A 23,205-nucleotide genomic window follows, 5' to 3' on the forward strand; every position below is an offset into this window, starting at 1 on the left:
ACTGTTTTTTATGTGATGACAGTTTGACCTGTTGTTAATCAGCTTTTTACCGGTTTCGTCTGTAAAAGTGCTGCATGTTTCTAACCGTCTCTCTGGGGAACATTTGGATTCTTTTACTAGAAGAACAAAAAAAATGTATCAACAAAAACCAGAGGAGGACTGAACAGATCTGTGTCAGCCCGAGTTTTGTGTTCAACTACTAATAAAAGAAAAGTTATCAACTGTTCAATTCAACCACAAACTGCAGGTAAAAACAAGAAGCCTGCGGTCCACCAAGACACAGCACAGGTGCAGGTCCAGGTTCCAGGTCCAGGTCCAGAAAAGTCTCGTAACGTAGTCCATCAGCACCGATCCTTCAGTTACCTGATCGAAAACTGACGCCTCCAGAGTCTGAGAATCAGAGCGACTACGGCTGCTCTTGAAGACTTTTATAGAGAAGAGTCGACACCCATTTCCTTATTTATTAACAAAGACAGAGACACAGAAGCAGTGGAAGAGCTCTGCACGGGGGACGAGGTCCAGAAAAGACAGGGTTTCTGGACGTTTACCGGAGGCAAAGGAGAAGAAGAAGAGAGAAGAGGGAAGTGTCCGTCTAACTCATGCTAGTTCAGGTTCCACATTCAGCCCGTCTCCCCTCAAATGGGTCAACCAGTAAAATAAACAACATAACTACCACTGATGACAAGGTCCAGGTTTGTTTTTGTTTCAGTGCAAAAAAAGTTAATTAAATTATACGCATAATGTGAAAAACCAGGAAATTTCATCTGAAAAATAAACTGCAATTTAACAATATTATGCCACAACTTATCATTTATAAACTGTATGGACATAAATATTGGGACACAGCTGTAAGATGTCCTGTTCATGATGATCTGACATTGGAAAATCAATATTTCCTTATAGTTTAATGGTAGATTTTCTTCCTCAGTGAGATGTGAAGAAAGTAGATGGTTAGTTGTGTGAGGAAATTATTATCTTACAGTCAGAGCATGAAGGAATATTTTAGAAAATTTAGAGGAAGAACATTTAAAAATCCGAGTCATGGGTAAAAAAACCCCAAGCAAACCAAAAAAACACATCAATTAAGTCCAAAAACCATCTCTGAGTCATTTTGGAACAAAGATAATTTAAACCAAACTAATGCACTGATATTTATCCCCTAATATAAAACTATTCTGACATTAGTCATTATTGTTTTGTATCCCAGACCCCTGTTAGAAAAGAAACACCTGAAGTCAACGTGTCCACACACTTTTGTCCATTTACTCTACATCTACATTACAGATTGAGTGGATCTACAAAAGGCACAAGACATTTAGTAAACAGGCAGAATACTGGTAAAATATCAGAGTTTGGAATTTGGAGTCACCATATTTGCCGTTACTAGAATATTTGACTGGTTCGATCCATTTGAGGTCAAACCGGACGAATGTGGCAACCTGAACTGAAATCAGTTTGACACCCAGTTCATCCCGCGGGCCAGACAGGAAGCTTTGGCGGGCCGGTTTGGCCACGGGCCGTATGTTGACACCCATGGTCAGAAAATGAGGCGTTACAACCGACGAGTCTGTAGTGAAAGCGCTGTACAGTCCACGATCCTTGGACGTGAAGGTCTGGGTGTGTGTTGGTGATATCGAGTGTATGCCTACTTACTGACACTGAACGCACTCCTATACTGTAGTCTATACTGGTACTCGCATATTCGTACTCGTATACTGGTTACTCTATACATGTACTTGTATATTCATACTCATATACTGGTACCCGTATGCTCGTACTTGTATACTCGTATTCGTATACCCGCAGTCACTCCCGTCACAACGCCAGTCTCTCTACGCACCATCCGTTACGATCTTGAAGGCGCGTCCTCGAAGCTGATGATGCGGACTTCCGGGTGCGTGGCTCCGCCTGTAGAGGGCGCCGCGCCGCTCTGGGACAAAGAGGACGAAGACACGGAGGCGCCGACAGCTCCACCCCCCGGCCTCGGCGCGGAGGAGGCGGATGCGGGGAGGAGCGGCTGCGTGTCGGTCCTGACCTCATCGTCATCATCGTCTTCTTCGTCGTCCATGCTGGGCCACGCAGACTGGTCCTCCACACGCTTCAGACGCTCGTTCAGAGCCTTCAGCGCCAGTTGTCTGGAAAGAAGGCGGAAGGAAAACAGCTTCAGTCGATATAAACCCATCAGGTACCAGTGGAACGACACTGGAATCATAGATTTATTTGAGTCTTAATGAGTGTTATTTAAATAAAACACTAACAAATAATGATGAAAGACATGGTTGATCATTTCAAAAATTCATCAAAAATCCAAAAATGCAAATTTCTCCAAACTGTGATCAAACTTCCTAGACATTGTTCCACAGAAGCTACATAAAAAATTTGAAGATTGTTGAAATCTAGACATTGGTTGCCTTGAGTTTGACCCTTCAAGGTCACTTAAGGTCAAAGGTCATAGATCCAAATGAAAGTCCATCTATGACTTCTATCAGTGTTCAATAGGAACTATACTGATATCTGTAAACATTTCCATGTTATAAACCGTCAAAATATGGACCATACAAGGAAAGGCTAATATCTAATATTTCCAAAAATTCATCAAAAATTTAAAAATCTACATTTCTCAAAACTGTGAACAAAATTTGTAGACCTTGAAAAAAATGAATCCAACCAGTAGTGTCTTCAGAGATGTTTGAAGAAACTGCTAACAAAGAAATATGTTGTCATCTTTTAACTCCATGGTTTTTTGGTTTTTTTGTGTTTTTTTTTTTTTACTTGCTTTTAGATTTTTTTGGTCCTCACCTAAAGTTTTCTCAAGGCTAAAGGTTAACTTGCTTTATTATCCCTGTGGGGAAGTTCTGTCTGTACTTTACCCATAATACAACAACACACAGTACTTAGCATTAGCATTAGCAGTTAGCACACATCCGGAGCATCACATAAGGAATATTGATATTTACAAACTATATGGACATAAATATTGGGACACATCATGTCTACAGCTGTAAGATGTCCTGTTCATGAGGATTTGAGATAAAACATCAATATTTCCTTAAAGTTTAATGGTAGATTTTTCTTCACCACTAGATGTGATGAAAGTAGATGGTTAGATGTGGTAGAAGATTATTATTACAGTCGGAGCAGGAAAAATATTTAGAGAAAGAACATGTAAAATCATCGTTATGGATATAAAAACGAAAACAAAAAATAAAATCAATATTACAATTTTGGAAGCAAATATTACAATTTAAAATAAACTAACCAATGTAATAATATTTATCCCAATATAAAACTATATTCTGACATTAGTCATTATTGTTTTGGATCACAGACCCCTGTTAGAAAAGAAACACCTGAAAGTGTCCACATACTTTTGCCCATTTCATGTATATATATCTCTGTGTCTATCCGACACATCAAATCAGTCGTATCAGAGGAAGGCGCCGGATGCCGAACACTGACACTAAACTAATTAGTCAGCGTGTGAGGCTGGTTCCCACAGTAAACAGGTTAGTGTGTGTATTTACATGTAAGATGAGCTGCTGAGGTTTCCAGGGGTAACCCACATGGAACCGACTCACTTCCACACAATGAACCGGGCTGAAAACTAACCTGAGACGACGTGAAAGCAGCTTTGTGTGACTGAGTGTAAGAGTAGACATGTGGGACATCACTGACATAACGATGGGAAGTACATGTGTCTGCGGTACAAATACCAGCGTCTGTACCGATACAGGTTACATACATGCTCATATTTATAGATTCAACTTTCACACCAATGTTTAACCATGATTATGGAAGGGAATTCAGTTTAAATTCTCTGATTCCAGCTCCTTAAATGTGATCTTGGATTATGAACCAAACAGGGCCCTTGGAGATTGCCATTACAGGACATTTAACAAACTACTAAAGATGAAATGAGAAATACAACAGTTTAAATTTCACTTTCCTTAGTCTGTGGTCCATTTCTTTGTGTATTTGGACCCTAATAGTTCATACAATTTGAATTTGAACCCTCCAGCTGCTGCAAAACTATCTTTACATTCATTTGGGCAAAAATCCAGTGGATTTCTACAACCTGTTTGACTTCCTTCTTAATTTGTTACATTTTATAACTACTTCCGTCCCAACATTTGCACATATAAGGTCCAGATTCAGACGAGCATTTCTCTTAGTATGACATAATTGTTTGTCAGCAGCAGCGGTTGTAGTCCAGACTGAAAATATGTCCGAACTTACAGCCCATTACCTCAAATGTTCAGTTGTTGGTTGTATCGATGAAATCAAGCACAGTCAACAACATGGACGGGGGCGCGGTCATGTGCATTTAAAGGGCCGGCGCTCAAAATGACGTTTTTTGTGTCATTACTCAGAAATAGGGTAAAGATGGACCTGTGGAGTTGAATGAATGAAGAATTCAGACCCAAGCAGAGCATTTACAGTTTATGGAGACCACAGGGAAATGTTGGAAAATGTGTAATTCCATTTAAAAAAAGCGAAATATCACTCCTTTACGTAATCAGCCCTTGTTCATACATGTTCACAATGCATTCAGTCAACTTTCAAGAGCAGCGTTACATAAATAAAACATTTATTCAATGAGAAATAATGACGCAAGACATGGGTGATCATTTAAAAATTCGTCAAATTTCAAAAATAAATATTTCTCAAAACTGTGGACGAACTTTGTAGACATGATCCCAAGGAAGATACAAAAATTTTTTTAATGAATCCGACCAAAAGTTTTGGAGAAGGAGATTGCTGAAATGTAGACACTGATGACCGTGGGTTTGACCCTTCAAGGTCACTCAAATCAAAGGTCATGGACCAAAATGAAAGTCCATATCCTCCTGACACCCAGCAAGTCAACGTTTTGGTGTTTTCAGATTAATTAATCACCTGATTGGAAACAGCATGATGCAACATTTTTCTCAGATACTTTATTTATTTATTCATTTATTCATTTATTTATTTATTTATTTAGGATTGTCCTTTGTGGTGGACTTTTTTTTAGTTTTTTAAGTAAAGCTGTAAAACTCTTGTCCACTTCAGAGGACAAAAATGCATTACTGAGTCTCAGGAGGATATATGAGTTCCTATCAGTGATCAATAGTAAATATGCTGATATCTGTGACCATTTAAATGTTATAAACCATCAAAATATGGACCATTAGAAGGAAAGGCACATTTTCAATATTTCAAAAATTCAAAACCCTGAATTTCTCAAAACTAGAAACAAAATTTGTGGACATTGTCTCAAACAGGATAAATCTAAAATTAATCTGACCAAACTAAGAACACATCTCTCTGTCAAAAGGATATAGGAGACAGCAGGATGTTGTTAGTTTGCATTATATTAACTCTTAATCAGCCCTGAGTATTGTAAAGAGGAGTTGATAACATTGTTTATCTTGTTGTTTTTTTTGTAGTTATGTTTTTTGTTTTTTTTTCTTCTTTTTTGGGGGGTTTAATAGGTTTGTTGTATAATTTGTTTGTATATATTTTGTTTGTGTGGTTCCTTATGTAAATGTATAATTTGAAATATTAATAATAAAAAAAATAAAATAAAATAAAATAAAATTAATCTGACCGGTAGTTCCCTCAGAAAAGATGTTTGAATACTAACGAAGAGGACAATGTCGACCAGTGAGCTAAAAACGACTGAAAAGATGCAACAAGATGAAAACTAGAAGCACTCGGAGAGCGCAGACCTCCGCCAAGGCTGATCAGTGGCCCCCCCCCGTGGGCCCCCCCACCCCCGATCACCACCAAAATTTAATCATTTCTTCCTTATCCCATTTCCAAAAAACCCTGAAAATTTCATCAAAATCTGTCCATAACTTTTTGAGTTATGTTGCACACTAACGGACAGACAAACAAACAAACCCTGGCAAAAACATAACCTCCTTGGCGGAGGTAATAAGGGAAAACTCAAAAAATATGTAAAAGATGCACCAGACACAGATGTTATGAAGGACATAACAAGACAAAAAAAAATGTGAAAATGCAACAACACAAGTCAAAAATGAGCATTTACACCAACATTATTTTGCTGGTAGACGTAGAAATTGATGGTGTCATTTTGTAAACCTGTGTTTCAAACAGATCTAGATCGGTGTTGAAATGATGAAACAGATGGAACAGATAGAATTGAGGTGGCGTTATGAGAACGTTAGTACGTTAGACCTTCTATTTAAGGCCATGTGTTGTGTAAACTAGTGTCATCTGTGTGAAATACAACCCTCCAACACATGTTCAATCCAAGTGTCAACAGCCTGGGTAAATATCACTGCTCTACTGGGTTTACTCTGTGGGTGTGGTCTGGTACAGCAGGGGTTAAAGGCCTGAAACACCAACTGTCTGGATGATGGAGTTCAGACAAAACAGACCCCCATTTAACACTTTATCGGGCAAGTGATTATTTTTGGTAATTCCCTAAACCTGGTAAAAAACCATAGGTCCACCCAGGTGCATGCTGGTCTACCTTGGTGCTGCCTATTTATACCCAGGTCCCCACAGTCTAAACTAGGGATGTAAACAATTAATCGACTATCAATTAATTGTCGATAAGAATTTGCACGATTAAATAATTGTCGGTTAATTGCCCGTTTCTCCGGCTGAAATCTGGCTCCATCATGTCAGTGGTGCAAAGTCAGAAATACCCATTTCTTCTAAACTGCCCTCTTCAGATCCATTTATTTTATTCAGTTTCTCTGTTGAATTTCTTCAGTTCTGCTCCATAAATGTCATTGTCTGTTCTGTATCCAATGGTTCAATAAATCAAACATTAAGGAGTAGGACATGCTTTTTTCATGAAGTATAGAAAAAATATTTAGCTTTTATTCTTATAGACCCTATCGAAAAAGAAATTCAGGTTCTCAGGAAAATCGCCGCTTATCAATTCATCATTCATCGATTGATAAGGTCAACCAACTAATGATTAATGGATTAATCAATAATTTGCATCCCTAGTCTAAACCAATAAGAAAAGCAATAACCACGAAAGTAAAAAAAAAAAAATTCTAAATATTAAACGAAAAAGCAAAGAATCAAAAATAAACAATTAGCAAAAAAAGTACGAAATTACTAAACAAAAAAGTAAATTAACTTTAAACAAAAAACTAAATAGACAAATAGCTCCTACACATTTATCAGATCAGTTAATATGTGCTCCACAAATTAAGTTTATTACTAGATAATTAAAATAAAGCTGTGATGTGATTTTGTCTTATTAACCTCCTGAGGCCCAGTAAGTAAACATTTTCACCATTTCACATTAAATAATTGCCTCAATTGGAAACAGTATGATGCAAGTATTTGCAGATACAATATTATTATTATTATTTTTTAATATAATGTCCTTTCCAATGGAAATTTTTTAATTTTTTATTTTAAATTAAAGCTGTGAAACTCTTGTCCACTATAGAGGACAAAAATGCATTGCTGAGTCTCAGGAGGATATAGTGGAAAATGTGGGACTAAACCGTTTGTTTTCAGAACTAGATTAAAGTCATTAGTTTGAGCAGAGGTTGGAGTTTGTCTCTGAGGTAAAACCTGCCGTGTATCGTCACTGATCTGTAGATTTACTGATCCAAAAACATCTGTAACATGCTGAAGAATGTAGCAGGACAACAGCCAAGGCTTCAAAACCAAAAATAAACCCTGGAAGTGTTTGAAGAGGAAGGAAATTCCCTCATATTTTTAGTAAATGAACACAGATTCTACTTCTCTCTGGTTTTTTAACTTAGCGGTGGAAACACGACAGCAGGATGTTCAAATACTGTAAAACACTGAGTCTGCACAAGTTTCAGTGACAAAAAACAGGTACAAAGAAGTGGAGACATGTCGAACTCTGCTCGAGGAGGGAGGTTTATGTACATTTCAAACTCAAAAGTGGGAGGATTCTATGAATAACATCCTGAAACATTGTTTAGTCACTTTACTTCTTCTCTGGGGTTTTAGTTTCTTTTTGTCGTTCGCTGAATGTGTCTCTAGAACTCCCCAGATTTTAGCTTATTTTTCACTGGATTGAACTGAAATTTGCTCTAAACATCCACAAAACACAAAGAATCTACATTATTTTAAAGAACTGCAGCTGAAGGTTTGTAATTATCAAAGGGAACATCTTTAATTTCTTTGTCATCAACAGTTTTCCCTGTTTTATTTTTGATTTTTTAAAAAACCAAATCTGCACTTTTGTAGTATGTAAGATTCAGCACATTTAACCTGGATGGATTCAATTTGTTTTTTGTTTTTTTTTTAACGGTTTCTTATGGTTTATTTGTTCAGATTTTGTTTTTCACCAATACTGTTTTTATACTTCTAATTTATTATGAATAGTGTGTTTGCTCTTGCATTGTATTTTTATTCTTATGTTCTATTATTATAGATCTATCTATCCATTAATCTATATCTTATTTAAGTTTTTTCTTTAATTTTCTTGCCTATATTTTCCAATTTTGTTAATTTTTCATTAATTTTGCTGCTTATTTTTTGCTGATGCTTACAATTGTCCATTTCTGCCTTAATTTGTTCTTTTCTTTACCTATTTTGTTCTTATATTTATGACTTTCATTCATTTTTTCAGTCATCTATTTATCAAGCTGACATTTTTCCATTATTTTAACCATTCCTTTTAATTTTGTTTTTTTGTTCATGTTGTTGCTTATCTTGCCTATTTCATTCAGTCTATCTATCTATCTATCTATCTATCTATCTATCTATCTATCTATCTATCTATCTATCTATCTATCTATCTATCTATCTATCTATCTATCTATCTATCTATCTATCTATCTATCTATCTATCTATCTATCTATGTCCTTGTCCTTCTATGTACTTGTCCTTAATCTGTGTTCTACAATAGTAATATTATTAGTGTTTGTATATCAGTAGTACTGTGATGTAACCCCTCCCAGACCCGCTTCTCGTGGCTCACCTCCTCCTCTCGGCATCCTGGGGGTCGGTCCCAGGGAGGCTGATGGTGATGGAGGACGGCGCCCCCACGTCGTACCTCTTCACCATCTTCCTGCAGACCTTTATCTTGACCAGGGCAGCGTGGACGAGGCCGGCCAGCAGTCCCACGGCCGGTTGCAGCGCCTCGGGGAAGAAGCTGGCGAAGGCGAAGTGGTCCGACATGTCACCGCGGCCCCGGCTGTGCCTCTGGTAGAAGCGCAGGTACACCCACCCGGACAGGGCGCCGTAGCTGTAGGCGGCCAGGGGGGCAGAGCTCTCCAGCAGCCCCGACAGGCGCAGTAAGGCGAGCAGCAGCAGGACCAGGGCCGGCGCCGCTTTCAGACGCACCTGATGGACGACACACATGTCAGACTAGGACCAGGACCGGGACAGATGCCAGCTCTGGGAACAGGCCAGAACTGCAGATCCACGCTGACATGTAGCAGCGTTTGGACGGAAGACGTTCACCGACCTGCTCAGCTGTGACGGTGGAGAGGAGAGAAAAATAAGACAAATAAAACTGAAATGATACAAACTACAGCTGAGTGGTGGGATGGTTACAGAGGCAGGAGGAACGTGTGAAGATTGACTACAGAACAGTTTGTTTCCTTCATTGTTATTGTTAGGATGTGCTTTATATAATAATAAGATTATTTATTGTAATATCCTCTAGAGACAGCAATGCAAAAAAATTACAAACAAAAAAAACTACGCGTTCACAGCAAAGGACATTATATATTTTTTCTGCATAAAAGTGTTTTATTTGTCCATAAAAGTCTTTCAAAAATGAATAAAATGCTTGCTCTTCACTCTACAACAGAAACACATGGGGAAAAAAAATCCAAAATATGAAAAAAAAAAGAGAAATGCGAAAAACAAACAAACAAAAAAGATCTGATCAGGGTTTTTCTCTTTCTTTTCTGTCAGATTACTGTCTCTTTGTTGTTGTTGTGTTACCAGTGTTTTAGGCCTACATTATACATTTTTAATCCTCTAATGACACGTCGACCTCCTCCGGTGTGTTCTGGACTAAATATGTATAATATTTAAGTTTCTTGTATTTTTTTAAGGACATTCAATTTAAAAAAAAATACATATCTGAAAAAACTGCTGCACTGTTTCCAAACAAGACAATCATTTAATTCATTCTAGTTCAGGTTCCACATTCAGCCCAATATGATCTAAAGTGGATCAGAACCAGTGAAATAATAAGTGAAACAAACTAAATTACATTCTGAAAATGTTTATATCTACAAACTACCCTTTAAAAAAAATGTGAACATGAAACGACACATCTGACAGTCAAATGAAAAACTAATCAACAGGCAGCACCTACGGGCTCTAATCTAACATGATTACAGCCTTTTCCCTGAGTCCAAACCTGTCAAAATAAATAAATAAACCAGTCATAATAAACCTGTTAATGTGAAGATGTTTTGGAGACATTACATACTTTAATAAACTAATCTAAAATGACCTGAGGTGTTTTAATACGTTACATTATTACATCCTGCTCTTCAGGACAAAACAGCGTCACTATAGAAAATCTGAGAAAAGTTCATACAAATACTTCATTTTACTTAGTTTTACAAGTGAAACAAGCAGTTTAATTCTTTCTCACTTTGAGGAACGGACTAGTTTTTCAAGTATCATAAGGAAAACCTTGATTTATCGAGGCTGAAACTATCATTAAAACTCCAGATAAGGACTATGTTTGGTTAGAAGCGTTTGTTCACTGTCTACAGAAGTCAAGGACCACATGGTGGAAGACTCCTCAAGACAGGGGGGTCAACATACGGACCATGGGCCAAAACCGGACAAGCGGTCCAATCTGGCCCAATATGATCTGAGGTGGGTCGACCCAGTAAAATACTATCATAATAACCTATAAATAAAGACAAATCCAAATTCTTCTCTTTGTTTTAGTGTAAAAAGTAAGTCAAATTACATGAAAATCTTTACATTTACAAACTGTCCTTTCAAAAAAATATGAAAAATCTGAACAACTATGAAAAACCTGAAATGTCTTAAGAAAACTGAGTGTAATTGTACTAATATTCTGCCTGTTATTAAATGTTTTGTGTATTTGTAGATCCACTGTGATCTGTACGTTGTAATGTACATGTGGAAATGATAAACTGAGGCAGAATATTGTTAAAATGGCTCTTATTTTTCTTAAGAAATGTCAATTTTTTCATGGTTGATGTTATTCACATTGTTTTTAAAAAACAGTTTGTAGATGTAAATGTTTTCATTATGCAATTTCACTTTTGTCACTCTAAAACATCAAGACAATTTTGGAGTTGACATCATTTATAGGTTATTATATCATTATTTTCCTGGTCTGACCCACTTCAGTAGCTTGTCTAGCCACCCATCTTTCTCAGTGAGAAATCCGTCTGGAATTGCGGGGCTTGAATCCAAATATGAAGGCGGGACTAATAGGCACTGAGTAAACCAATCACAGATAAGACAGACGTGATGCTTTTGTCAGAGAAACTTAAGAATACAGAGTGTAAATCTGTAATTCAATCCTTAGTTTTGAATCAAACAACCAACAACAGCTGTAAAGAGATTTGCGGACTTGGAACTGACTTTGACTCACAACGAAAAGAAGTCGGAGTATATGATGCGTTGCAAAACACCTGCCCCCAGACTTGTGATTGGTCCGGGATAGAATAGATCGGGTAAAATTCACAGTGAATGGACCAGTTCCAGACTGTTTTGTCAGTATTGAATACACTGAGAAAACCAGATGGATGGACAGGGTACCACTTCAGATCAAACTGGGAGGATGTGGAACTTGAACTATATTGATTTTGACACCCAGATCAGTTCAGACCAGGATTCAGAAGCTGAAAACTTGAATCTATACTGATATGAACCAGTTCATACCAACAAAACAAGCCAGTGCATCATTTCAAAACTAAACTTGACGTTCATTCCAGCAGCTGGTTTTTCTGGCTTTTTTGTAACAGAATATAATTTGTAGCATCTGAAAATATGACGGAGACGTGTGATAGTGAGTCATTTGTTACGGCTGCATTTCTGGTGATGATGAAACACAAAGAATCGTGAAGGTTAAGAACTTCTCTGTCTATTCTCAGAGGAGTTGGTTTCACCTCGAGTTATAAGATCAAACTTTTGAGACATGATTTACAAGAGCAACTGATGACAACACAAGACCTTATAGAACAGAAACAGTGAGAAGTTGACACATCATATACCACTGTGTTCTAAAATATACCATCAGTGGGTTTGACAACAGTCAGAACAGGTCCGTTTACATCATTCAACCTTTACCTACAATGTTAGAAAATGGGTTAATCTCATCATGAATCTTTGTTCTGAACTGGACTTTCGTTTTCCTGTTTCTGAATTTGAGAGGAAAGTTGTTTTTGTTTGTAATCTGTGAATAACAGCAGGCAATATCCAAATGTGATGAAGTACGCTGTGATTTCACAGTTAAACATCTCTATAGATCATATACAGGGTTATTCAACAAGAATGAACCGATTTCATGACCCACTGCTTCAGTTCTCAAGCACGGTCATGGAATGAGTCAGTGACCATTTGAAAGAGAAGTTTTCCAAGTTTTGAAGGGTTAACCTCGATGATCTTATACATCGAATAACACCACCGATCAACTCAGTGGATGGTGATATGCTGATACATGTCTGGGAGGAATTCTCTTATCACATTGATGTTGTCTGTGCTGCAGGTGGTGGGCACACTGAACACTTGTAAGGCAGGAAATAAAAGTTGATTGTGAGTAGAATACTTGGGACTTTGCTGGAGTTTTCTACTGCTTTTCCTTATTAAAATATTGCATAATGAAATCAGTTTATTCTTTTTGAATAACCCTGTATAGTGATAATAGATTTGGACCTGATGGCCCAGCCCTAATCCAGACTGGAATAAAGACATTTCCCCTCTTTTTCTCTCCCCTTTCCACATGTGTGGCACCTGTGTTACCCCTCAGAGGGGTTTGGAGTCATTGTAAATATGTTAACTGTCTTTTTTATGTTCTTTCATGCTTTAAACTGAAGGTTTCCAGTTCAGTGAGACGGACATGCACCTCTGATTTGTCTCTCCTTTCATTTGTTTCTGAAATATTTGTCCTCACCTGTGGCACTCTGAGGACGGTCGTGTCCCCCATGGTTTGCTTCAACGCCACCAGGACACCTCCCAGGAAGGCCGCCGCTCCATGGACACGCACAGCAAACAGGAAGTCCAGGTCAAACGTAGCCACGTAGGTGAGGAGGTAGGAGAGTCCCGCGAGCAGGCCCGCTGACACATTAACCACCGCGAAAAAGATCAGGAGCTCCAGAGCGCCCCACAGAGGCTCCAGGAGGCGTCCACAGGCCATAACTGTCCCCACATTGGCCGCCACGCCCCACACATGCTGCTCCACCACACCGTGGGTCACCAGAGTCCAAACCCAGAAGTTCGGAGGGAACAGGTAGCCTGGGGTGACCCCGAGTGCATACGGGGTGTCCACAGCCCAGGACAGCAGGTAGAGGAGGACCACCACAGCACTGATGGACTTCACCACCACACTGGTGCTGGCCAGAGCAGCCAGGAAGTGCTGTCGGGCCACGGGAAGGTAACGATTCATAGTGTCTTCGTCTTGAGCAAAGGCAGCTCAAGAGAATAAAAGGGCAAACAGGCTGGTTCTGCTGCAGCGGTGGATGGACTCTGGTGTGAGATTAACAACGCCAAACTACACCTGCACGTCCTGACAGCATCACTTCTCTGACAGCCTTCATCTGGAACTCTGTGGCTGCTGAGAAACACAGATCCTGCAGCTTAGGTTTGAGAACTACAGGTTTGAATGAATTAAAAACTACAGATAGAACTGGACTATCAGCAGAACTGGACCTCTCAACTGGAATAACTGACTTTAAGGAAGAATAACAAATGTCACTCCCCTTATTTTTATTTTTCAGTCTGATGTTTAGTGATCCTGGTGTGTTTATTCATAAAGGCTTTGATTCTTTCCACCCAGTTCCAGTTCCACTACAGTTTCTAATAAAAGTCAATTATTCATTTCTGACTCTGTCCTATTTTTCCTGGATATTGGCCCATTAAATCTACTCCAGACAAACCACCTGTCACTCTGTGCTTCAGACTTTTCTAAGCCAGTCTGTAACATTCATAAGCTTAAGGACGGTGGAAACACACTAGTTTCTGGCCTGTGTCTTCCAGTCCAACAAGGCAACAAACTTTGGGCTGCAGCAGATAAGCCCGGGGCTGTGATAACCTTAGCCCGGGAGTCCTTCTGATCGGACTGCCTTGCTTACGACCTTCAGTCGGCGTAGACAAGAGCGCAAGAGGTTTACAAATCAACCCCGGCTAACAGGCAGCCAAAATGCAAATCCCAAACTGAAACAAATACATCTAAGTGCCAACTTCTCCACAGAATCTCGGCGGAGTTAGCTTGTAAACACAGGGGCTAATGTTAGCTAGCTGTCAAACTAAAAGTCAGTGGTTTGGGTATAAAAGGTCATAAATGCTGTCCGTTTTTTTTTCTTATGAGCTAAACCAGCTGATTAATAAAACCTGATCGATGAATTCATCCCCGGAGCTCCATTCCCGGTCCTCTGCGCTGTTCCGGCCCGGTGTCTCCTAAGCTAGCCCGAGGATTTCCCGGAGCTAGCAACAGGCCTCCAAAACAGTGTTGAGCCCGTTTGGAAACAGTTTTCATTCACCTCCAGACCACAGGCCGTCCAAACTAACTCCCACTGGGCCGTTTAGGTGATTGTTCTTCCGGATATTAAGAAGTGGTCCCCGCAGAAAATGGTCTTATCGCATCAGGCACTCCTCCTCCGGGAACAGCGGACTGGACTGACCTGCGCCGTCTGCCACCGTCATCAGCAGGCACGGAAAAAACGTCGAGTCACGCAACGGCACGGCCCCAGGGCATGATGGGAAACTGAGTCCGGAACACAAAAGCGCCTCAACTCGTAGAAATAAGTGCATTTATTTAAATGGTCAAAGGAATGTGGCTTTATGGTAACAGAATACCAAGGGTCTCGTCACTCTTTATAGATACTGACATTAATTTTATGGGAGAAAAATGTACAAATAAATTCATGCGTGGTGCCCTCACATCTAACCTTTTCCCCAACAATTAAAACGGAAAAATGTAAAGAAATTATAATCAGGGTTAGAACCAAATACCTGACTCTACCCATATCCCCAAAAGCGAAAGAAACTCATTTTAAACCCCTAAATGATATTTATCCTTGTATTGACTTTATGAGACAAAGATTTAATATTGAGAAAAAAAAACTGTGTTTTCTGTGAATTTGAAGATGAACCTTTAGAATATTTATTTTTTGACTGCTCATACACCAGGACATTTTGGACGGCATTTTAAGAATGGACATCTAAGAAGGACACTCAAAATGCCCAAACTGGAGAATAAAGACATTAAATTTGGAATTATAATGAAAAACATAAACGAGAAATTATGTAAAACACTTCAATTATTTTTGCTAAACAATTTCTCCACAGAGGTAGATTTATGAAGAGACACCCACTGTTCTCAATTTATATAAATGAAATGACAAACTTAAAAAAAAAAAAAAACAAAACAAAACACTGAAACATGTAAAAACCAAACAAGCTTTGATTGTGCATGAAAATTTAAATGTACTGATACCTGAGTAGACATCTGTCTTTTATTTTTGTTATTTATTTTATTTTTTATTTAATTTCTTTCAATAATGTTCTTTACAAATACTGTTTCAGCATAAGGTTGATATTGATGCTCAGTCTGGGGAAAAAAAAGTGTTTTCTGTAATTCTTCAGAATGTATGTCCAGATTTTGATTGATAAATTTGAAGGATTAAAAAAAAAAAAAAAAAAAAAAAAAAAAAAAAAGTGCATTTATTTATTTAGTAGGATACAAAAAAGACATTCTAATACTAAATAAAATATATAAATAGTAGAATAGAATAGAATAGAATAGAATAGAATAGAATAGAATAGAATAGAATGCCTTGGCGTGCCTTCGCTGCAGCAGCTCCTAAACTATGAAACCATCTGCCTCTCCACATCAGACTGGTCTTCTCTCTGTCTGTTTTTTAAATCCCTTCTTAAAACCCATCTTTTCTGCTTGGCTTTTGAAATCATGTGAGATGTTTGAAGGTATTATTTCTATTCTATTGTTTTTATTCGGTAGTGATTTATTCTTATTTGTTGTTTTTAATTGTATGGCTTTTTATGTTTTTTAATCTATTGTATTTTATTATTTTATTTGGGTTTTATTTACTCTTCTGTATGGCACTGTCTTCTTTTTTTGCACAGTTCTATGTCTTTAAATCTGTTCTGTATTTTATTCTTCTATTTTGGTTTTAATTATTCTTCTGTACAGCACTTTGGTCCACTGTGGTTGTTTTAAAGTGCTTTACAAATAAAGCTGGATTGGATATACTTGTAAAAAGTATACACATAAATAAGCATTTACAAATATATCTACACTCCTGATCAATCACAGTGTGAATACCTGACAGGAAATGACAATGAAGCCTCATTTTTGCTTGATTTTGGCTTTTAAAGGCTGAGGTCTCAAACTTTTGATGGGCTGATGAATAGCCTATTTCAGTTTAATTGTTGTTTTCAATAAATTGCTTACTCAAAATTTTTTTTGGTCTCACTCCCACTTCTTCTTTTTGCATTTTGAGATCCAACAGTGCAAAATGTAAATTCTTGTAATTTTTCAACTGGTCTTAAGATTTTGGTCAGGAGTTTATATGTGTAAAGTTTTAAAAAAGGGTAAAAAGAAAAAAAAGTTCGTTATTGTAGGCCACTGCAAAACATCATTTCACCGATTTTATAATCAAACTGAAAAATGTACATTTATAGCAATTCACATAAAAACTCACAACAGCCGGTGATTTTATGTGTGAAATGTTGTATTTAGGACAAAAAAAAAGTCCAAATATTTGTTGCTTTTGTCTTCCATGATTAGATTACCGTCTTCTCCTTAAAGTTCTTTGTTTAAAGTCTGTCTCTTTTCATCGCTCTGTAAACATGGTCCAAACTCCAGCAGGTTTCATTTATTAACAGGATAAAGTTCTCAGTTTGATTTCATCCAGAGCTGATAACACTGAGGCCGGAACAATGGAAATCAAAGGTGGACTTTTGTCACATTATCACAAAACATACAATTAAACGTGGGGACAGATCAGACATTCTGTTTGCAGCTAAAAGGACCAGTTCACAGCGTTTATTTGAACAGATTTTGTAACGTCATGAAGATATGAGCTGTTCCAGTATCAGGCCTGTATTTATCTCAGATGTAGAAGGTACGGAGCCTTTATTTGAAGGAGGTTTTAGGACACTCAGGCTAAAAAACGTCTATTTTTAAAGTGAATGGAGGTTTTCGATTACTTTTATTATATATGTATGCATATGCATGCGTGTGTGTGTGTGTGTGTGTGTGTATATATATATATATATATATATATATATATATATATATATATACACGTGTGTGTGTGTGAGTATATGTATGTACATACATATGTGTTGTTGCATTATGTGTTTATGTAAATTATATTTGTTTGTAATAATATAAGACCACAAACAAACTTATTCAACAGTAACTATCAGGCATTAGAGTACAGATATGTTTAGACTAGGAAGCTTATTATTGTTATTAATTATTCAAGGAGAAGGAGTGCGAGTTTATAAGTTATATTTCTTCTCACTCCTTTTTGAATATGTATTATATGTCTTATGTTTAAATGTTTTGTTTGTTTATTGGTCTTCTTTTTTGACATTCATATTCAAAACAAATACATCAACCAATCAATCAATCAATTATACAATGTATTAAATAAAGGAAAATATCAGATTATCACTGAGTCAGGCAAAAAAATTTCATGTTTCTACTTTTTAAGCGAATAAAAAGTTAAAATTTCTTTGCCAGATTTTTATTGAGTAAATAATTTTCTCAACCTTTTTTGAACAAACGCCCCCTAACATCATCATGAGCCTTCTGATGCCACCCTCCCCTCCAAAAAAAAAAAAAATTGAGGGGGAGGGTGTGCGTGACTGTGGTGGAGGGGGCTTATGTCCCATCCCCCCTCTCAGCTTTCTTGTTCCAAACGCCCCCTGAGGGGTGGTACCGCCCCCCTTTGAGAAACTCTGGTGTGAATATTCCTATGGTGCTTATGTTTGTTTGGACAGTATGAAATATTCAGACACACACACCTGCAGTGGCTGAGAAAAATACTAAATTCAGAGGATAATATTATAATAAATGATGATGAATCACTTAGGAAAGGTTACCACCAATATACTTGGAGTAAAGGTCTGAAACACAACTATGAAGGTAAAGAAACTGGAAAAAGTGCCATTTAGAACATGTTTCTCTTTATTTACAAACTTCAAAAAACAAAAAAGAGGATCTAAAAGTAAGATCAGAGACATCATCCAACAATAAACTACACGACAGGCTTCGATTAGCGCCGCTCCTCGGAGACGGCCGCGTGAACGCTCTCCTCGGCTTCAATGGAATTCAGACAGGCAGCCTGGCTCGGCTCGGCCCGGTTTGGCTCGGCTCGGCCTGGCCCGCTTCGATTTGTATAAATAAATATATGTAAATTCAAGTAGAAAGCTGTGAAATAATAGAGCAGTCGGTCAGCGCGGAAAAAGGCTGAGCTGACAATCAACAATAAAAGTCATGGACATTTCAGACGAAGTGGAAACAATAAAGAGGAGGAAACATCAGCGTCTGAGTGGTTGAACTGCTTCGACTTCTGACCTTTGACCTGTGACCGACCTTCAGCTACATGCAAAGAGGAAGATGATTCAGAGTTACGTCCAGATTTCACAAAAAAAAGATGAAATGTGCGCTCGTGGATACAGAGAAGTACATCTGTAAACCCGACATGGTGTCTGATTGGTCCACATGTTTTGAAGGCAGTCACATGTGTTGGGTCAGATCAGCAGATTGTCACGAAAAAAAACAAAACACACACACACAAAAAGAAAAAAAAATCACTAATCTGGAGCCTTTCCCACCTGTAACAAGAAGAGTAACAACAACATTTTACAAACAAGTGAAAGAAAAGGTCATCAGACCGAGAGAAAACAACCAAAAATTGTACAAAAATAAAAATACAAATGAATAAATATGAACCGTTATAAATAAATTAATTTGGTAAATTCAAACATTGTAAAAAGAGGAAACAAAATAAGTAAACTAAGCAGTATGATGAACAAAAAAACGTGGAAGAGGAGAACAGGAGGTCGTGGGTGTTTGTTGTTGTTGTTTTCTACGCTGTGGATCGATGGAACAGCAGAGTGAGGAGGGTTCAGGTGGATCTGGGGCTTTTGGTCGAGGTTTCCCCGTTTTCAGGTGTTTTATCTTTGATATTTTTTACAGTGTAGTACAGCGTACAGTGTGAACAGAGGAACGGATATGTACGTCTCAACTGTGGACGCCATCAACGCGATATTTGGTCTCTAGAGACGAACCTCTGAGCTGGAGGACGCTGATGTGCTTCTGCATCGATTTTGTTTAAATTTTTAGGATTTATTTGGTACAGAAGAGGATTAGGGCCACTGGAAAAAAAAGTTAAAATTAAGGTCCAATATATTTTTTTTCCAGAAAAAGTCAGAATTCTGAGATCAAAGTCAGAATTCAGACTTTTTTCTCACAATAAAAACAAAAAAAATATATTGGACCTTTTTTTTTTTTTCCAGTGGCTCTAATCCTCCTCCGTAATTTGGATAATCCGCCTACGGAGATATGTTAAATCAATAATTAATACGATTCATCTACAGATGATGATATTCTGTAAAGTCTCTGTAGGCGGACGATGCATCGCTGCCAGACAAAAGAAATCACATCATGTAAAAATCCAAACTTAAAACAACATATTTTCACGTTATAACAAGAGCCTTTACATTGTAACAAAACTGAATTAATCTAAATATAGAAGGAACTGCTTCATGTTTACATGAGACAAACTCAAGATTTTTAGAACAAAAAATTCTTAAATGACGTGTGTGTGTGGTGTGAAAATTAATGTTACTAGGTGAAAACATGAAAATTGTGTTATATCATGAAAATGTGAAAATATCTTGCTGTGGTATGAAAATGTTCGTTTTAACATGAAAATAATGTCATAATATGAAAAATGTTAAAAAATTATTCTGTTGTAATGTGGAAAATACATTTTTAACCAGACAATCAAGTATAATGTAAAAAAAATAAGGTGAAAAATATATTTTTCCAACTAGTGGTAAAGTAAAAATCATGCTGTACCATGAAAATACCTTATGCAAAAAATAATTTGAAATAATGTTATAATGTGAAAGGCATCTGATAATATCCTGTTATAACATCAAAAATGTCTCATAACATTGGAAATCATCTTATGACAATGCCAAAATACCTTGTTATGTGAAAATATATCTAAACATAAAAAATAATCAGTAAGTTGTAAAGTGAAAATCATATTTTTAACCATGAAAATCATGTTATGTCAAAAATATGATGTTATGTGAAAGTATCTGGATGTAAAATGAACGTTTGTTGTTATAACATGAGAACAGTGTCTTGTTCTGTAAAAATAAAACATCTTGTATTACAAGAGGATCATCTTCCTTCAAAAAGAAAATCATGAAAGTTGAAAATATGAAAAACACTGTGTTCTGTAATTAAATGAAAATGTCTGGTTCTAACAATAAACTTTCCATTTATTAATGTGTTGCGGATGTTTTCTTTTGTCTGGCAGCGATTCAACTTCATTCCAAATATAAGTGGGTTTTTTTGGATTTTTTTTGGCAAAGCTACAGCATTTCTCCAAAACAAAACAAAATAAAATAAAGGGATTTGGTTTCACAATCATCCTTCTTTTTTCCCTCAAAATGTGATGAAACAGAACGAATAAACAGCAGAAGTCTATCTGTCTCTGAACCAAACCGACAGTTTCTCTTTATTACTATTTTTTTTAACTTTAAAAACACGACGCACGGGTACGAACACGGTAACGACACGAGCTGAACCGAACAGTGTCGGGGTGGGGGCGGGGTCAAGTCCTCTGGGGGCGGGGCTTGGACAGATACAGATATAGGCTTGAGTGAGTGTTGCATCATTTTTCTCTAGGCTACAGTAAGACTGTGGTGAGTCGACGTCTCCTCTCACAGTTCACATTCAGAAAGACGGAGGCAAAAAAAGGCATCTTCTGTTGGTTGTTTCTCCGCTACAAGGAGGACACCTCACTGAAACACAGTTTTCCTCGTTTTTTTTTTTTTTTTTTTTCATTAAACCTGGCTGTTTTTTTTTTAGGCATTGATTTTCTTAAAAGATCACATAAATATAAAAAAAAAGCAAAAACAAAACCAGATCTTCCCACTTCTGTTGCCTAAATAGAGGGAGTCTCGTCTAAAGGCCTGGTTTAAAGGCATCCGATTAAGCGTACATTCTCTCGTATGAGTTTTAAGGTTCAGTTTTTACTTAATCCTCGAGCCTCAACCACTTATTTCAAGATGATCCCATGTTTTTTTGTTTTTTTTCTTCAAGAGAAAACTAAGCGTACATTACCCCTGTCCTGGCAGTGAATTATTAAGTTCAATCACGATGCTTTCTAAACTTCTACTTGATCTTTTAACTGTTTTTAGAAATATTCAGTAGCAATATTTGACAAATGACAAACGATACCATTTAAGTTACTGATATTTAACGAATGTTGCTACCAGCTAACTTCATTGTCAAACCTTTTTTTTTTTTTTTTTAATATATAAGCATGTCCACCCTACTACGTTTTTTTAATGAGCTGAAAAAGCAAAAGTCTTGACATTTAGCAAAGCTGCAGAACTAGAATCTCAACAGCACAACTAGTGGCCATCTGTGGTCACTGCAGGCCCACACTCAGCAGTAAAAGTCCAGTGATAAGGATTTCAATGCCAGTATCGGACAGACACGTGGAAGCCCAAAGTCCTGGGGTTGCCTTCCTCTTCCGGTTGAATGAGTCCGGTCCAGATCCAGAATCTCTAAAACATCGACAGGGGCTCAGTCTTTCATGTTTTGTCCTTTTCCCTCGTGGCTGAATCCTGGCGAACAGGACCCCGTGCCTGTTTGTTGAAGTCGATCCGGTTCAGGTCTCAGGTCAGTCACTGCCCTCCGACCTCGATCACATCATCGTCGTCGTCGGAGCTGCCGGAGCTGCTCACGTTCCCGCCGTTGACCAGAACCGGGCCCCGGTGGTGGCCCTCGGACCGAGCTGATGAGGAGAAGGAGGAGGGAGAGGAGGAGGAGGAGGAGGAGGCGGCGGTGGAGGGGTACTGGGACAGGAAGCTGGCGCCGGCCGGACCGGGGGTGGCGGCCGGACCGGGGAGTCCGCCTGGAAGCATGGAGCCGGTGTAGAGGCTGGCCAGGGACTGGGGGTAGGACAGGGGGAAGCCTGGGGGGAGCATCCCCGCCATGCCAGGCCTCAGCATGAACGGAGGGAGGGGCCCGGACACGGAGGATGACGGCGGAGACGAGGAGGATGCCGTGGTGGTGGCGGAGGAGGTGGAGGCGGAGCCGAACAGATCTGGGTACATGTATCCCGGGTCTCCCATCTGGGGCGACTGGAAATAAGGCGAGCTGTAGAGGGGGTGTCCCAGCATGGCCGGGTTCAGGCCCAGAGGGGGGAGGCCATAGCCCCCGCCGAAAGGGAAGCTCTGGGAGGTCAGCGGCGCCGAGTGCTGCCCTGCCGCCGCCTGCTTACCGGGCCGCTCCTCCTGAGTCGGGGTGGAGGCCTTGCGTTTGGACCCGGTCCTCAGGTCCTGGGCCGCCATGGCGTCCATGTTGGGCTGGATCACATCGCGGTGGCTCATGTTTCCGGTCCCGCTGGCTCCGGTCTTGGTCTGGACCAGTTTGCTGTTGCTGCTGCTCTCCGGCGCCCTCTCAGACTGGACTCCGGGTCCTGAAGCCAGACCCGATCCGGACCCTCCTCCGGTGTAGCGCTGCAGCTCGTTGATGATCTCGGGGCTGTCGGGGGACACGGGGCGGGGCATGGGTTTGGACAGCACCGCCTGCTTCCTGTCCGGTGACAGATAGCCGCTACTGTCGTTGGACGGGACGTCCTCAGGGGGGGCCTGGGGGTCTGGAGACAAACAACCAACAGGGTTTAGGACCAGGATCACATGTTCAACATGAACTGAAGACAGTCAATTATATTAACCTGAAGGTTCAAACCTCTGATTAGGATCCATAGTGTCCTGGTTTTTAATCAGTTACAACA

The 23,205-nt window shown here is 38.8% G+C and overlaps 2 protein-coding genes across 4 annotated transcripts in view; both read right to left on the reverse strand.

Annotated features, from left to right (window-relative positions):
* Positions 1-1,199: 1,199 nt before the first annotated feature.
* On the reverse strand, positions 1,200-14,838 carry tmem115 (transmembrane protein 115). Of its 2 annotated transcripts, XM_030138894.1 has the most exons (4): positions 14,516-14,838; positions 13,080-13,739; positions 8,937-9,301; positions 1,200-2,135 (listed from the first exon to the last, which is right to left on the reverse strand). In XM_030138894.1, exons 2-4 carry the CDS (start codon positions 13,569-13,571, stop codon positions 1,847-1,849), a joined length of 1,146 nt encoding a protein of 381 aa, XP_029994754.1. In that variant the 5' UTR covers positions 13,572-13,739; positions 14,516-14,838; the 3' UTR covers positions 1,200-1,846. The 2 variants fall into 2 exon arrangements, with proteins under 2 accessions (XP_029994754.1, XP_029994753.1); XM_030138893.1 differs by having other exon boundaries at positions 13,080-14,838.
* Positions 14,839-18,321: 3,483 nt separating this feature from the next.
* LOC115422515 (helicase ARIP4-like) overlaps positions 18,322-23,205 on the reverse strand; it is a 72,909-nt gene continuing 68,025 nt past the window's right edge. Inside the window, exon 22 of one of the 2 annotated variants that reach the window (XM_030138870.1) lies at positions 18,322-23,067. In XM_030138870.1, coding sequence (XP_029994730.1) covers positions 22,091-23,067 — 977 coding nt within the window. In that variant the 3' untranslated portion in view covers positions 18,322-22,090. The remainder of the gene's footprint in view (positions 23,068-23,205) is intronic. The other variant, XM_030138871.1, reaches the window with a different exon arrangement.

The sequence above is a fragment of the Sphaeramia orbicularis genome, chromosome 7 (assembly GCF_902148855.1).
Source record: "Sphaeramia orbicularis chromosome 7, fSphaOr1.1, whole genome shotgun sequence".
Taxonomy (NCBI): domain Eukaryota; kingdom Metazoa; phylum Chordata; class Actinopteri; order Kurtiformes; family Apogonidae; genus Sphaeramia; species Sphaeramia orbicularis.

Bases quoted from the DNA above. Each gene is read 5' to 3' on its own strand.
- tmem115 (XM_030138894.1), bottom strand. From the start codon at position 13,571: ATGAATCGTTACCTTCCCGTGGCCCGACAGCACTTCCTGGCTGCTCTG. The intron at 9,302-13,079 runs GTGAGGACAAAT...GTCGTCCATCAG, and splicing joins CCGTCCTCAGAGTGCCACAG to GTGCGTCTGAAAGCGGCGCC. The intron at 2,136-8,936 runs GTGAGCCACGAG...CCTTCTTTCCAG, and splicing joins CAGGATGCCGAGAGGAGGAG to ACAACTGGCGCTGAAGGCTC.